Below are 17,375 nucleotides of genomic sequence, written 5' to 3'. Positions count from 1 at the left end.
GCACTCATTTCGTACACATTAAAAGTGCAGATCCCCTCCTCTATGATAAGCAGCATGAATGTCTAAATTAAAGCTTTTATTTTGAGAGAATTAAATTTTGAATGAAACACATGAAGTCTCTTCTAGCTCTAGTCAGAGGCAAGGCTGACAACAGCAGACACCTCAGTCCTCCACCACTATCAAACATCTCCTTGACTACTCCAGCCCCAAGTCTCCCATGTGAAGCAGACAGGACCCTTTTACAGACACAAAGTCTGAGCACAGCCTTTCCAACACCCAAGTTTCCCTTTACCTACCTTTCACACCACCAGGTTTAGCTTAGATAATGAATTTTAATTCTTCATTCACTAGAGAACAGAAGACAGAGATGCTTCACAATACGGGCCTGCATACCTTGTGTGGCCTTTTCAGAAGTGGTGTGAGCTTGTGTTTGAAAACACAACCGCAGAAGTTCACTCTACTTCAGTGTAATCAGGGCTGTCACAAGACAAAGGCAATAGCTAGTGTTTTGATACAAACAGGATTTTAATTAAATCCAAGTGTTTTCTGTACAACAGAAAGGTTTTATACAAAAAAAAATATTACTTCAGTTGCAAGAACATACAGAAAGTTTCTGAACTCTAGTGCTTCAGGAAGCCAAGAATTTTTTTGAAAAAAACACCATGTGAGGTATTGTTATAAATGTTATAATCCTGGTTTGGATCAGTCTCCACCATGTACAACTCTCCTGCATGGACATCCTTAAAGTTGGCACTGAAGTTGTTCGGATTAAACTGAACCCACACAGTATACCTGTAGTCAACTGTACGCATGGAATAGCCCATGATTCTGATGTCTTTCAGCTTTGGTTTGTCAGAGTTCCACTGAGGAGCGTCTGCAGGCCGGGGATATTGGCTGAAAGCAACAGGTTCTTCATCAAAACACCTGTAAGTGTCATCACACCCATCCTTCTCTTCAGAGAGATTAAAATACCGGACAATGCTTGTCCCCTCAATGCACAATGCAACATGAAACGAAGTTTCTGGGCACACAGGAGGAACTGGCAGACCAGCAAGTTCAGCAAGCGTTGCAAACAGAGACACAAGCTCAACCACTTTTTTGCTTCGCCCTGGAAGAAACATCAAAATACAAGTTATGGAACATGATGGTTTGACAGACACTGGTAGAACAATTCTGAAACTTATTCTGATAATTAAGTTGATGTTTTATTGGAGGTGCTTTGTACTGGATTTGTGGGGTAACAAAACCAAGGCAATTAGGGTGTGGCAGTTAGCTCTGAAGATGCTGGTCCATGCATTATTAATGTATTTTTAACATGAATTGGTGTGCTTATGTTTCTCAAATGCACAGCCTTCAAGACAATAATATTAGTTACCTGGAAAGAGAACTCTTCAGAAAGACAAAGCAAATTCCAGTGTCAGTAGTTTAACACAAGAGTGACTCCATTAAAATAGTTTCCAATGCCACCATTTCAAGTATAGATACCACACAGAGCATGTTTACTAACCACTGTTGGAAAGACAGCAGCCGCCACTACAAAAGGTAGGTCAAGTATCCTTGCAGGCATCTACATCACATAAAAATAAATCTCCTGCTGTGTTTACACAGACATCTAGCTGTTTCCATTAAGGCAGATCTAACTAAAGCGAAAGTTTGTGTTCAAGGATTCCCTTCACCATCTTGTTCCTCATCAGTACAAGAAGCACAGTCAATGACACTGACTCAAGCCGCCTGTAGGCAAAGTATCTTTACATCACCACTTCTTTACATATATCCACTGAAAACCACAAATAATGGCGGAGGTTTACCTTGAGGTACCAAGCCTAAAGCATGGCTAAAAGGGTCAAGGTAGGGGAAGACTCTCTCTCCTTGACTAACATAGGAAGTTGTCATTCCTGGTACATAAAACATCAGCGGCACACGGGTAGCAACATCAAAATTGCTGTATTTTGCCCATTCACCATGTTCTCCCAGGGACCATCCTAGATGACAAAGAATACAATTCAGAGCAGATACCAGGTTCTAATTTAGTAGTAATTTCTTTTTCACTGTGAATTGACCCTGGCTGTTGAGGCCACTAGTCTGTTATCAAGGTTATATTAATAGGCAAATAATATGTATTTAAATACAACAAGATTTTTCTCTAATGTGAAAGTTATTTCAACAGCCACCTACATCTTGCAGCTTGATAGTCTTTTATATATAATAACACCTTTCCTTATTTCCCCTACTCAACATTAGAATTAGGAAATCAGCATTAAAACAGCAGGAAAGAAGAACTGGGTTGTGTCACAGCGCCTGCAAGAGTCTCCAGATCCATTCCACAAAGGACTCATTTAAGTTTTGGGTAGCTGCCAGCTTTGCAGTACTCCTGTTAACACTGTAACTGAACATCCCTTGGAGACAAGGCTGCTATCTATGCCAGGCTGCATATCAGGATGTTACCCCTGAGGAAGCAATAGAAATCAAAGCTCTTTAGCTCTCCTCTTCCTCTTGGAAGAGATGCCAACATTACTTCCTTCCAGGCAGATTTATTGCCAACTTCACTTTGGGGGAAGACAAAGGACCTCTATGACAGCTATGTTAACATATGATTTTTTTGGATCACTTTGCTAGCCATGGCACTGGGAACACCAACTGCTTACAGTTAACCGCAGCAAGGAAAAGAGGAATTCAGTTTACAATGGAAAATCCAAGTGGCAAGTCAAAAAGAACATCTAGAGTCACTTTAGTACCAGAATTATTAATCCCATTGCTCTACAACTCATAACGGCTTATGTATACACACACACATTCACAGAAGTCAACCCAAATTAACTGAATATGTGATGTTAAATTTTAGTTAAGCCATATCCTAACTGATTTAAGTCAGCTAAGTCATCCCCCAATTAAAGGGATTGTGGCAGGGGGTGGTATTTTAATGAATATTAGAGTATTGAAACAAACATGAAATGCTTGAAGTATTTGTCCCATGATTCAAATGCAGTTTGTTACCACCAGGATCCAGAGTGTGCAAGACCTCAACTATGACGGGAAAGCCCTATTGCTGTCAGTTTAAATGCTCTGCAAGCAGCGACGACAAGTGCAAGAAAACACACTTCAGCAGTTAACAAGAAAGCCACTGGAGCAGATGGCCCTCTGCAAATTGTAAGGGGGAAGGAGTGGTCGCTATCCTCTCGCAGCACCGTTCCCAGCAGGAGTCACCCCTGGGGTAGGAGGTGGGAGCACAGCGAGCTCAGCCCTCTGTCCTGGCACAGTCCCAACACCCACAGGCAAACGCTCCGCCTGATTAAAGAGAGCTGCCTGCAGCGGGACAGAACTATGCACCCACAGAAGTGTCAGTACGTTAGAGACAGAAAAGCCAGATATAGAAGGTATAGTAGCTCTGCTGTACATCATATAAACACACACTTGATTAATGCCCCAGCACTGAGCTGTACAATTAAGTTATTAACAGTGAGCTGGAGAACAGTTTAAATGCTCACCATGATCAGCAGTAAAAACTACTACTGTGCTATTTGAGAGTCCTAAATCATCCAAAGCATTCAAGAGGAGGCCAACTTGCATATCCAGGTAGGAAACTGCTGCATAATAGCTCTGACGAATCTGCCGCTGCAAGTTAAGAAAACAGTGGAGAGGAAAAAAACCAAAAGTTAGCTTTTCCCCAAACACATACACAGAGCCACCCACTGGTTCTCCCGTGTAAGTAAAGAACTGAAGGATTTTACTTGCAAAGCTTTGTCATTTAAGTGTCTGTACCCAGAAAAGGCAAACAGGGAGGGGACAGTTAGAAACTTGTATCTCCCAGAAGTTCTTTCGAGCAAAATGTTACAAACCAATAATTTCTGCTTCTCTCTGTCAAAGAATCATAGAAGTGCTTTGGTTTGAAAAGACCTTTAAGATCATCAAGTCCAACCACTAACCTAACCCTGCCAAGTCCACCACTAACCCATGTCCCTAAGAACCTCATCTCCGCATCTTTTAAACCCCTCCAGGGATGGTGACTCCACCACTGCCCTGGGCAGCCTGTTCCAACACCTGGACAACCCTTTCTGTGAATAAATTTTTCCCAATATCCAATCTAAACCTCTCCTGGCACAACCTGGGCCCGCATCCTCTCGTCCTGTCACTTGTAACTTGGGAAAACAGACAGACACCCTCCATGCGACAACCTCCTTTCAGTCAGTACACCTTATTTTGGCATAAGCACTGGAAAAGCAGGAAAATCCTGCAAAAGAAGATACACTGACTGGTGGCTTGAAAGAGAAACAGATTCAGACAATGAAAACAAACACAGCATCGGAAGCTGCTACATACATTCCTTCATATACAAACCAGGAGCACATACTATAATACTATCACTAGTTGATGGCTGATATCTTCTCCCCCCACCAGCCTGACTGCACTTACAGTGAAGATTTGCCTACAAAGCTGGAGGTGACAATATGCAAGGCAGGGAAGTCATAGTATTTGCAAACCATCAGTTGCTGAATACCTGGGAACATCTAAGAGCAGCCACCTGCTCCCTTGCATTTGAACAAGCCAAGGCGGTTTGAGATCAGCGCACTGCACTGACAGCTTACCTGGAAGTCATCTGGAAGTGGTCCATACGGGAAACTAACATTTAATGCCTTCACATCGTCCCTCTGTCTGATGTCTGTCCAGGGGTTGTATGCCACAGAAGGCAGTTTCTCAGGCACCCAGGGATCTGGGGCTAACGTGATGTTTTCCAAGGGGTACAACTTGAGAAATTCCTTTACAATACAAACACACAAAGATTTGCCTCACCTCTAAGGTCTATTGTAAACTTTGTGTTGTAAAATAGCAACTGTCTCCCCTTGCATGACCCTCTAATACTCTTACAGTTTACAAGACTTCACTCGCCCTCCCCCAGAGCCTACAAGGTAACAATACTATGCTGGTCAGCCCAACCAGTTCCTGAAAAACACTAAGTACCTAAAAACAGCCTCCTATATCCGAAAGCAACACTTAAGAGATCCAACATCGCTTCCTCTGAAATGAGTAGGAGTTTTGTCACCCACCCAAACAGGGAATGGAGTACAAGATCTTTAAGGCCTCATTATGTCACGCTCCATCAAGCTGAGCATCACCTCCACGCAATAGCAGTCGCTACCGTGGTGGTGCAAGCCTGGCTCTCGGCTGAGCGCTCACAACTCACTCTCATTAAACATTTTGAAATGCAACACAGGCAACTGCCAAAGTGACGCCAAACCAAGGCTGGTTTTCAGCTTGCTTTCCAGAAACAATAGCGGTAAAGCATCTGCGGAAACAGCTTTGGAAAGCAAAAGCAATGTTTGTCTAAGGTCCTTTCCCCGCAGGCTCGTTTCCTCACCTGCGGGTACCTCAGTGGGATATGTGGTTTGTGGTAACCGACAGCCAGGAAGAATTTTTGCTTGTTGGTTTTCATAACATCCAATAAGCGTATGGCCTCTTCAGTGCTCTGAATATCAGGCAGAGTACCACTGGGCATTTCTGACACATCCACTGGGCACACCAAGTTAGCATAAAGCTTTCCATCTTTCCCCCTACAAGTCTTTAAAAAAAAAGAAAGAAAAACACACACACAACAACTTTAAGTAACTTCTGTAAAAGCAAGGAAGAAATCTTCTGTTCCATAAGTTTCAAAACAATTTGTTTCTCAATCCTTCTACCAAGAAAAACCTGCAGATCGGATACAAACAGGAATTTCACAATTTCTATGAACACTAAAGGTGCTGTGTACATTAATGACTGAGCAGACAGCTTCAGGAGTTGAAGAACGCAACCGCCATGTCTCTGAAAAAGCAGAATCCTCTCTAAAGCTGGGCAGAAGATTCAATCTAGTCATATAGGAAAACACACAGCTTCTATGTTGAATAGAATCTCTGACCTATTGGCAAGAATGCAGAACTTGGTTAAGCTACATACACTGGTTTTTAATCCTTCCGATCCCACGAGCTCACAGAAAGCTGCCTGGAAGCCACTGACTTAGTTTCTGGCAAATGCCAGCAGTGACTGATGTATCATCAGTGAAGAAAGATAAATTAGACTAAACAGTTGCCAGGGAAAGGTGGTCTCAGCAGGGCATTTGGGAGAGTTGCGAAATGAACATGAAGGAAAGTATGTCATGGACGCAAATACTGTTATTGCTAAAACCAGCCTTTTTCAGCAGTAAATGCAAGACCAGAGCACCACCCAGGCTGTCTGTAGCCTCATGCTGGAGCTCCCAGCTTTGCAGCATGTAAACTCCAGCACGAGTCTCTCAGAACATTTGCACAGACGTAAAACAGATTCTTTTTGGCCACACTTTAGCATAACAAACATTCTAGAAAACTGAATTCGATAAAGTTTCAAATTAAAGATTGTTTTAATTACGACCTCCATTCACTCAGCCCTGAGCTCTTTATTGAATTAAGTTCACCAAGCCTACTGACAACATTTTATCGCTTACTAAACAGTGGAAGATTAGTGTGGAAGTTGACAACTGCACTTTTCAGATAAAGGAATTCATGACCTAGACACAAATTAAGATGAGTCTTTCTTGCAAGTATTTATGTCTCAGTAACTTAAGTTTCCAAATATTAATTTAGAAATACTTAAAAAATCTAAAGGATGGGCACATGAATTACCATGACATACCACTGAAGAGACAGACCTTCTTTTGGAAGACTAAGAAACAGGGTATCAAACTGGCTAGTTGTTTTCCTGCACACAGTTGCAGTCTCAAAAAAAAAAAAAACAGAGTATAGCCTGTGCTTGACACAAGCAACTTGGTTATATCCCAAAACCCCTTCTTTGTTAGGGCCCCACAAATCACCCTTACCTTATCATTTTCATACTTTTCAGTTGAAGGATGAAAGGGTGGAATGGACCAACTGTATGGATAGTCATCACTGTAATTGGATGAAACCCCTGAAAAGGTAAGGACATTAGAAATACTCAAAAAGTTCATTGAAACAGAAAGAGCTCAAACACAATTTTAACATGTTTTCAGGCTGGGTTTTGTTTGGTTTTCATTAATACACTAAGTGAAGAAACATTTCAAATTATCTTTGACAATTGAGAAAAAGAAAACCAAGAAATAAAAATTTAAAAAGTTTAAGACAGACTTTTTTTCCCCAAAATACACCTTTTACCGGTGAGGGACACTCAAGCCTCTTGAAGAAACTTACTTCAGGGAACAGCAATAACAACCAAAAAGAAGGGTTAGTAACAGTCTTCATGTATGTCCTTAATTAGCTTTACTATCAACTGAAAGTTCATATCCACCCAAGTTGAGCTCTGAGGTAAAGGATTACCAAAAGAGGGTCACTATTGCAGTATTTTTTAACTCAGTAGTGTTATTGCTTTTTAACTAGTGAACTAATTTCCTATTTAAATGCTAGTATTACTCATACATTCTATATCTCCTGATTCAGACAGACAGCCTATTATGAAACATGAAACCTGTATATGCAGAACTAAGAGAATGAACCTGTTCAATTATTTCACCTTCAGCAGATACCTAACTTCCAGACATGTTTTTAGAATGTTAGACATTCATACCCACAGTCCTTAGAAAAGATGTGAAAATATTCCTTAGATAAGAATCATCTAATCTATTCACCTCTACTGCCTTAAGATTTAAAATTAAGATTCAAAGACAACCTATTTAAGTTATCCTGTTTAAGTTATCAATATAGACAAGAATCACAGAGCTGATACTTATATGTAAAGTCTGTTCGTGAGAATATACACATTAAGCATGCGTATGCTAAGCAGATGACAACTCAAACCATACCAGGATGAAAAATTTTCCCCACAGATAGGGTCACGTAGCCATTCTCCTTGAAATACTGGGGCATCGTGGAATAGTTTCCTGCATGTACTCTCCAGTAGGAGTAGAAATCATACAGTCGGGTGGTGTCAGGTCTGCGTCCAGTAAGAAACGACACTCTGCTGGGAGCACACACAGCTTGCTGAGGAGGGAGACAGCCAGAAAGAGAATCAATTAGGAACAAAAAGCAAAATGCATGTGCACACTGACTAAGGTGCAGCTGGGCAAAACATCCAAAGGCTCAGGAACTGCACCCAGAGTGTTTCGTATCACTTCAAGCTGGAATCAAAAATATCCTGATTAAGAATATCAATTCCCAATTGCAAGCTTTTAGCAAAATATACATTTACCTATCTATAATTTTTCATCAAATAACCAGTTCCTAAGTGCTAAAACCTTTGGTTTATGCAGCTGGTAGCAACGAAAGAAAAAAAAAGTCAGGTTGCATTAAAAACAGTGCTTTTGAAATCTAGCAGCTCACACGAAATTAAGCAGAAGCAGCAGATGGACTGTGCTGACAAAAGCCCAAAGTCTAGTTGATTCGGACTGACTTAAGAATAACTAAAAGGATAAACGTATGGAAGGTCCAGGTTACACTCCAAAGGCCTCAACAATTCCATTTCAGATTGGCAACAGACAAGAGTTATTGCTTTCAAGTCCTAATCCCTAGTCAGAATTAGACTCAAACTTCTAATTTATCAGCAGAGAGAAACTTGGGAAGGTAGGTATCCTATGCAAGGTATTCAAGTAAAGAGCAATTAGTGAGACTGAGTCCTGTATTTAAAAGTGATGCTTACCACACAAGTTGCCCCTTCATAGAAGTCTACAGAATAAATTTCCTCAAAATAAAAAAAAGCATAGTCTTTTATAAACTGCAGGAAAAAAATTCTAATTTAGTAAACCAGCATTTTTAAGCAGCATTTTGCTGCTAACAGTGAGAACATTTGAGCGACATTACACTCCTCCAAGGGCTACATAAATATCATCATTGAAATGCCCCATTTTCATTTTTCTCACTGTAGTAAAGATAGGTTCCTAACATACAGTTCAGCCCAACCATTTAAATACTTCAGGTTAATAAATACTTGCTTTTCCCAATGGTCTGCCCAGCACCTACTGTGATAAAATCAGTAATTATTTTGCATAGAGAAAACATCTTTTTTTAATTAAGTTACCTCACCTGTGCAAATGCATTGCTGAACACAATACTTTGAGAAGCAAGTTGATCAATGTTTGGAGATTTCACAAGTTTATCTCCGTAACAGCCCAAAACAGGACGCAGATCGTCCACAACTATCAACAGGACATTCATGCTATCTATGAAAAAACAGAATTAGAATATATTATCTTGAGCTCCAGTAAGTAGAGGCTACTTCATGCAGATTTATTTAACAGTTTTCAACCCTGAAGGATACTTAAGAAAAAAATAAATAAAAATCAGCAAAAACATCTAATATCTTTGTAAGGAAATGTAAACACAGAGATTAGCTCCTTCAAAATAGAGGAACTCTTATTTGGCCTAGACAGAACTATAGTGGTTTTCATTTCCTATCTCATTGCTTCCTCCCATAGTATTTTGTTGAGCGGCCTTCAGTTCTCTACACAAAGGTGGTGTGAAATAGAGGGTTTTATAGTTCTGCCTACTACTGAACTTCACAGCCTACAAGCTTCGAGAGGGGTGTCAGGCCACAGGTAAAACCCACTGTTAGGCACACAATCCTGCTCCAAAGAGATAAAGAGAAGACAATTTTTTAAAAGTTAACTACAGATATATTTCTAAAAACGCCCTCTCAAGGTGGCAAAGCTACATTTCGGCTTCACCGGCACACAAACAACATGCCAGGGATAGCCGGAGCCTCCCCGACACCCCGCACCGGGGGCCGCGGGGGAGACGGGGCGGCCGCGGGGGAGACGGGGCGGCCGCGGGGGAGACGGGGCGGCCGCGGGGGAGACGGGGCGGCCGCGGGGGAGACGGGGCGGCCGCGGGGGAGACGGGGCGGCCGCGGGGGAGACGGGGCGGCCGCGGGGGAGACGGGGCGGCCGCGGGGGAGACGGGGCGGCCGCGGGGGAGACGGGGCGGCCGCGGGGGAGACGGGGCGGCCGCGGGGGAGACGGGGCTCCCCCAGCACCCCACGGCCGGCCCGGGCCTCCCCTCCCGAGGAAACAAGCCCCACCCGGGGCCCCGCCGCACCTCCGGGCCCCGCCGCCCCACCGGTGCGGAGCCCAGGGGCCGCCGCTGCCGCCGGGACGAGCGCGAAGGCGCCGTGCGGCAGCCCCAGCAGGCAGAGGCAGAGCCAGGCGGCCGCGCAGCACCCGAAACCCGCAGCCATCTCCGGGAGCTACGGGGCGGAGGACGTGGGCCGGCCGCCCTTAAACCCTCCCCGGGGGCGGGGCCCCTCTGCCGGGCTTTAACCCTCCCGGGTCCGGCCGTTCCGCCGTGCGCGGTGTGTTAATCTCCAGCATCCCCGCACGGTGGCTCCGCGGCCGCAGGGGCTCCGCAGGCTTCGTGCGCCGCTCGTAGCCTCGGTTATTCCTCCCGTCAGAGCCTGTGCGTTACCGCGGTGGCTCCCTGGGAAAGGGAAGAGTTAATGCCATCCTGACAATTCTTTGCTTCTCGTGCAAATAACGTTGGGGAATGAGGAAATGAAGGTTTAGTATTTAGAGAAGCTGTTTCGGTTGTACTTCAACCTTATTTCTTAATCAGTTCTACAACCGGTTCTTTAAACAAACACTGTATTTCCAGGTTCACCTCAAGATCTAGCAAGGCCAGGCTCACGCTGTCGGTGAGAACTTATGTGCTGTAGAGTGGGCAAGGCACTGATACTGGTGTTCTGCCTGTGATTTACCATTTGTGAGATCGGAGATTCAGCTGGGTTTGCTCGGCCATTATATTTCCCTGCACCCAGGCTCTCTCTTCTGAGGCTACATGGCAGGCAGGACCTTGCTTTCAAGACAATTGACTTCTTTTTTTTTTTTTCAACTTGGCTGCTGTAGTGGTCTAAAGGGTCAGAAAAGGACAGAGAAGTTCTGATAACTTCTTCAAGCAATCCTTCAAAGTTCAGCCTTGGCTTTGGCTGGAAAGCTGCATGTTGTCCCTTTCTCTGTAACATTAGAAGTTTCAGGAAGAACTAGTTTTATAAAAAACTCAAATTTTTAGTGGCTTATATCTTTAATTGTAGAAGAGAGGACCAATGTACTGCCAGTACCTCTGTACAACGTAAACTCACTATTAACTACACAGATGCTTCCCAATCTACAGCTGAAAGGTTACTGAATACCAAGGTGGTATAATAAGGCTGCTCACAAGAAGTCTGTGTAGTCTTAAACATTTAACAGTCAGGTAAAGTGATGACAAATATAGTAACACTGAAAATATACAGCCAACTTTTAACTCATATGAAAACCACTATGACAACGGTATCTGTGATGGCGTGTGGAGTTCTTTTTCAGCAAGTGTTAGGTTCTCCTTTGACTACAAATGGCAGATTAATGGTGAAACACACTAGCAAATATCAACGTATTTAGGATCAGGCTATTTTTAAAAAAGATAGGGAAAAAGCCTCCACTTCCAGAAAAGCAATGCATCTCTAAAGGAATCTATAGTTTTATTATTTCGGTGCTTCAGGACTGTATTGGTAGCTCTTTCTTATCAAAATTAAAATGTTAACAGCATGAGTTCTGAGACAGAAATGCCTTAATTCATCACCTTTTTTTATACTGAGGACTAGAATTTGGAAAGAAAATCAATAGCTGAGTGTGAAAAGCTCGGATAGCAGAGCCTGCCCCATCATCAGAGGCGGGCAGGTAGGTGGATTAGTCTTTCTGTGCTGCTGGGATTGTGTAAATTGTGGTATTTCTGCAACTTTGAAGTTATATGCACAAAGAGAAATCACTGTGAAAACAGTCTTACTATCCAGTCTTTCCTATATGCTCCTCTTTTTTTTCCTCACCCAGAAACCTTATTTAAAGGGAATAAAAATATTTTGAAGGCTTGTCTGGGATCTCCGCATACCCTGCTGCTTTCTCAGAGGCAAGACGGTAGATTTACCAGAAGCAATTAATTCACTGCATGCCCAATGCATAAATACAAAAAACCACACACAAAACTTGATGCTGTCTTGAGATGTTGGACATATTGTGCATGTGCGCATCAACCGGAGAACACACTTGATAAGCCAAGCTCTTCCCGGTAGGCTGGATCTCCTGCACGCTCGCTGGGTTGGTGGCTCCAACACACGCAAGGCACAGCACACTTGGTACATTTGTGCGAGTTCTCTATACATGTACATGCGATACAACATGCCAACCGTACTGCACGTGTATTAAATGTCATGTGCAATGGAGAATATGAAGCAGAAATGTAGGAAACTGTATGCGTCTGGAGAATCTGAAGCAAAAATACAGGAACTTTAGTCTAAAAGCCCCAAGGAATTCCTCTCGGTATTCCCCAAATTGGTGGCTTCTTTAAAATTCAGTTACTATAGAGTACATGACATGCAACCAGCTCATGAATATTATTCAGTGTATTTGATGATTGCATATTTTGGAATTAATTTTGTGTATAAGCAGAGTATCTCATAGGTATCAGCAACTCTTCTGCCACAGATCAGCTGCTGGAAATATATTGAACAGTGCATCCCCAAGTGATACTTCTCTCCTCTTCATCTGGAGACTTTTTATGGAAAAAGCCAAGGAATTATTTTGCTATTGCACCTGCACTTAATTACCATAATGCTTGCCTCTCTCAAATGCAAATATGTTAAGTGGTACTTGATATGGATTTCCTGGCTTGCCTAACGTGAGTATTTAGCAATCATCTTAAGTTCAGCCCACTAGAAGAACAAATTACACAGAAAAGATTATTTTTCAAACAGCACACAAGTTCTGATGTAAAAAGCAAATTGGGATGATGCCAGGTGGATGATAGCAGGCACTGAAATCACAGCCCTAATCGCGTGCCTTTGACAAACTGGTTCCACAGCTCAGCCGTCCACTCCACCCCGGATATATGGGCATCTGAGCTGCCTGTCACTCAGCTCCTGAACTAAACCACTGCTGTACGGGGTGTGATGAGTCAGGAGTGTAACAGGAAAGGTTAAACCTAAACATCGCCTGCACTGGAGACACCTTGTACAACACTCCTCCTCAGTCATTCTGCTACAAGTCCCAGAAGCCCTTATGACTGTCAGCCTCCGCCACCTACCACCACCACTTAGTATCAAATCTGACAGTTTGATGGCTTAGCAATAGGCTGAGGCATATACTTAAGCTTTGGGGGTCTACAGTAGTGCTTGCACAAGTGTTAGTAATGTAGATGAGGTCACCAACAAAACAGCTAAATATTTTTACATCAACTATTTTCTATGACAGAGCCACATTAAGACATAGCAAAAATTCAGCACAGCAATATTTTTAGTGGGAAAAACTCTACTAATACAAGCCTGTAAGAAATGGCTGTGCTATCAGACCCACAGTAGATCTTATAAAGCAGCATTTTCATACCTGGGGATGCTTTCCAAGAAAGTTTCCACACATGCACTTTATGTTTAAAGGAGGATTTCATCAGTTTCATTTGGAAACTGTACTTCTTTAGTGTTCAAACTTCCTGAACCAAAAACCAAGACACTAAAAGGTAACAGTCTCTCAGCATCTAATGAATAGGTTATAAAGAAATTAATGAAAATATCAGAGAAATAATTTTGGTTTGCTTTACAAAGTACATGATCAACTTGGCTTTCTCTGCTGTTTCCCTGTGCTGCAAAATGGTTTTGACCTTCCTCTGTTGGATGGAGGACAACAACATGCAAAGAAATAGCTTCCAAGATGGGAATCAAAACTAACATCAAGATTTGCAGGTTTTCATGTTCTTCATTTCCTCAGACAAGGAAGATAAAGCGTGTTTTTAAGACGAAGTGCATACGGTCAGGCAATATAACATAACCCAGGTGTTGAGCTCTGCCTAGGAAGGATGTCTTGGCTCTTCACATATGGAATGTGTTCTTGCACGTGTCCCCCACTGATTTCACCAGAAGCTGCATTTGGCTCAAAACAGTAACTGCAAATACCATGTCAAATTCACTGTCAAGTCTAAGGATTTCTTCTGCATCATTCAGTAATTCTAAGAAAGCAGGTTTTCACAAAAAATGGTTGGGCACCATGATCAGTTCACTCAAAATCTCAAAGAGCAATGCTGTTTTCAATGAATCAATATAACTAACCACAAATAGACCATGATTTATTTCTCATGCATTGTAGAATGTATTTGACCAATCACTATAGGAAGCTTCTGACTGGCAAATTTATGTATCCCTAAACTTTTTTTTTTTTCAGAAAAGCACTGGTTTCTTTTTTGTTTCACGGACTGATGAAATTTATTTCTGTACAAGTTGCTATGAAGAAAATCAGACAGAGGCCTGTTAAAATTATTAACACCTGCATTAATATCTGTAGCCTTCTCTGGCACATGTGGTGAGGAGGTGAAATACCTATAGCAAACATGGAGTTGCCTGAGCCACTGAGACATAATGTTGATAAATCTTTAACCAGCATTTTTATTTATGAAAGATTCCATAGCTCTACTTTCAGAATCAAAGCAAACACACTTTTAAGTTGCTCTGAACATTAGAACTCAAGGATAAGCTGAAAACATCATATCAGAGGCTTCTGCATAGACTTTCAGTTTGTTAACTGAAATGATAGATATGATAAGATACCATTATAGTCTGTCCTTGCAGCCTAATCTGCAGAGCTATGCACTAGAAAATACATCGTAGGCCTTAGATAACACATTCCTAATCAAAAACCACTCATTATAAGCTTTCATATCATATACAGTCATTTCTCTGTGGCTGATCTGCTCACCTGCAGTGCTCTCTCCCTGCCAAGTCCTGGGCTGGTGATCCCTTACAGTGAGTTTTCCCGAACACACGTAGTATCAGAGCTGTTTCTAAGACACTGTTTAGCTGGACTACAGAATACTGGGCAATAGGTAAGGCAGGTGCTGTTACCACCACCAAAAGCAATGAATCAAAGGCACACCTCAGGCACAGCGTCTCCCATTTCCTGTTGGGACTATAAATGTCGCAAATTAGATACAACCAGCTCCATCCCTGGTGTGCTGGCCGGAGAAGGGATGGGTGGGTTGAGGAACTGGAGTTCTTCCTGACCCTCCCTGCACCTGTTTGAGGACATGTGCCTGCAATCCAGGTGATGCTCAAAGAAATCACACTGTTCCAAGTGCTTGGTGCGGACAGGCAAGCACATTGCAGCACAGCCTCTAAGAAATAAGCATTGATACAGGCAATTTCCCAAGATACGTGGTGAGTACAACGAAGAGATAAGGCCTGCAAACAGTAAAGCCTGTGTAAAAAAGATGTCATGTCATTCTACTGAATTCTTTAGTGTGGGTATCTGGCAAGGACTGGTCTATTATTTAAACATTTACTAACTCAGCTTTGTTTGCTATTCTGGACTAATGGTTGGTGCAGATTTTAGAGGGTATTTTGTATGGCATCCTCAGAGTAGTCACGAAACACAGTTGTCAAAAAAAAAAATCTGTCCCCCTCATTTATTAACAGTGAAATCTAACCAACCTTCTATTCCCCTTGTTATAACTGCCTTAGAGGGGAAGTGAATAAGCTGATCAGTATTGCTAACAGGAAGGTCACCTTCTTCTGTTAAGCAACTCTCCATTTCAAACGTTAAAACCTTGCAATTAGTAGTTTGACAAGGGCACCAAAGTACATGGCTACTTTAGTCTGACTAAGGTGATGTTTTCTGTAGTGTCATTCTACTTACAAAGCTTAAGAGGAGTGATTCCTGCAAAGACGCCGATCCTGCCTCTCATATACGTGCAAACTGTGGGATGCAAAGCAAGCGTCATGAAGGCAGCACAAGGAAGAATAAGCAGGGATCTGTAATTAGGCAGAGCAAGGCAGAATTAAAAATTGCTTAAGGTTAGGACGAAGCTTTTTAGAAATTACCAAGGATTTGCTACTCTTCAGGATTCTTTTAATGACACTTTTTATCATGCTTTACTAAAACAGAACAGTAATAAGACCAAGAGACATAGAACTAGCAGTTGCGAGTAACAATGATCAATTCTTCCTTTCTCTACCATCTCCTTTCTTCACAGTTCACCTTAGGCAACAGATCTGGGAGGCAGAAGATTCAGAACTACAAACAGAATTTTTGCTCGCAGCCACTGTAGACACTTCTTGCACTGCTCTGAGCTTACTGTGTACACAGCAGGAGACAGGTTCTGCCACTGTGCCTGTAGTTCCCAAGTTCTGATTCATAAGACTATACAAGCTCATCTACAGCTACCCATGAGTGACCCCGTTTCATGTGCTGAAAACGGCCTATACCTCCAGAAGCATCTCGTCAACGTGCGAGATACAATCCCAGTACACAACAAGCTCCACGGCAGGCTTTCTGGTCCACCAGAGGAAAAATGCTTGAGAACCACATTTCCACAACAGTCGCTTTCCCAATTCAATATGTAATTTATCGAGATACAATCCACAACGTATTCGGAAATTGGTACTACTCTGAGTATGGCTGCAGGATGGAATAGCTTGTGCCTGGTTACTAGAATAATGATTCTACATCTCTTTCTTTTGTCAGTATAAAAGGAGACAAAACTCAAAGATTATTTCTGTCTAATCTGTATCCTCAAACTCCTACCATAATAGCTGTCAGTGTGCTGGATCCCAAAGGCCCTGCGCTGAGTTTACTCAGGGGTTTTAAGCATGGCACTTCAGCAAGGTAACTAGGCCTTTCTGGATACCATCATTTTCCTGTTTTGCAGGAGCCGTCTGATGAGCAGCTCCAAGTAGTATGCCCTTCCCAAACACTTTTCCCCATAGTTGGTCAATAGCATTCTATGGTCCAAAAGGTTCAGGCAGAAACCACAAAGGGACGAATGTATTCTAGTGTGTGTTTTCACCTTCAGCAACAAAAGCATACACAAGGCGATGCTTCACTAGGCAACTCCAACTTACTGCAGGAATCCTGTGGGGAAAAACAGCACGCGATCACGTCATTGAAGGTTGCTTTGCAGCAGCTTGGCTGTATGAGAATACTAATGCTTTAAAAGACTTATGGGTTTTTTTTCTCTTGTAAGATATACACGTGTTCACTACAATACAACTTAAAAACCTATAGACTTATGTAAAGCTGAAAGCCCATGGAAGATAAATCACCCCGTGCCATCCTCTTATTTAGTCATCCTTTGTGAGCCTGGACTTGGTGATCCAACTCTCCTCTTTGGACCATTGAGCTGGAGCTTTCTGGTTTTTCTCTTATATTTAATTTGGACAGCTCCTAGATGATTCCAACATGCCATCTTGCTAGATCTCAGGTGTGAAACCAAGATAAAAAAAAAAAAAAGCTCATCTCTTGTTCGCTTTTGTTCCCTGTCTCCCATCCAATTTTGTTAACAATTGGTTTCATGCTTCATGGCTGAAACATCAGAGACTTAAGTGAGTTGTGTTATTTTTAGATATCTTTGTGTGTCTTTTCAATGTAGTCAGATATAAGTAGGTCCCTGTCAAACAAT

General features: G+C 42.4%; 1 protein-coding gene across 2 annotated transcripts; it reads right to left on the bottom strand.

Annotated features, from left to right (window-relative positions):
• Nucleotides 1–545: 545 nt before the first annotated feature.
• On the bottom strand, nt 546–10,146 carry IDS (iduronate 2-sulfatase). 2 transcript variants are annotated; one of them, XM_065643462.1, is made up of 9 exons: nt 10,008–10,146; nt 8,997–9,133; nt 7,781–7,958; nt 6,824–6,912; nt 5,354–5,554; nt 4,584–4,754; nt 3,486–3,612; nt 1,809–1,982; nt 546–1,108 (listed from the first exon to the last, which is right to left on the bottom strand). In XM_065643462.1, exons 1-9 carry the CDS (start codon nt 10,144–10,146, stop codon nt 621–623), a joined length of 1,704 nt encoding a protein of 567 aa, XP_065499534.1. In that variant the 3' UTR covers nt 546–620. The 2 variants fall into 2 exon arrangements, with proteins under 2 accessions (XP_065499534.1, XP_065499535.1); XM_065643463.1 differs by lacking the exons at nt 1,809–1,982; nt 10,008–10,146 and having other exon boundaries at nt 8,997–9,203.
• Between the last annotated feature and the right edge of the window lie 7,229 nt (nt 10,147–17,375).

Source organism: Caloenas nicobarica, chromosome 12 (genome assembly GCF_036013445.1).
Source record: "Caloenas nicobarica isolate bCalNic1 chromosome 12, bCalNic1.hap1, whole genome shotgun sequence".
Taxonomy (NCBI): domain Eukaryota; kingdom Metazoa; phylum Chordata; class Aves; order Columbiformes; family Columbidae; genus Caloenas; species Caloenas nicobarica.
Note: the sequence above shows the minus strand (reverse complement) of the source record. Positions and strands in the feature narration are given on the sequence as shown.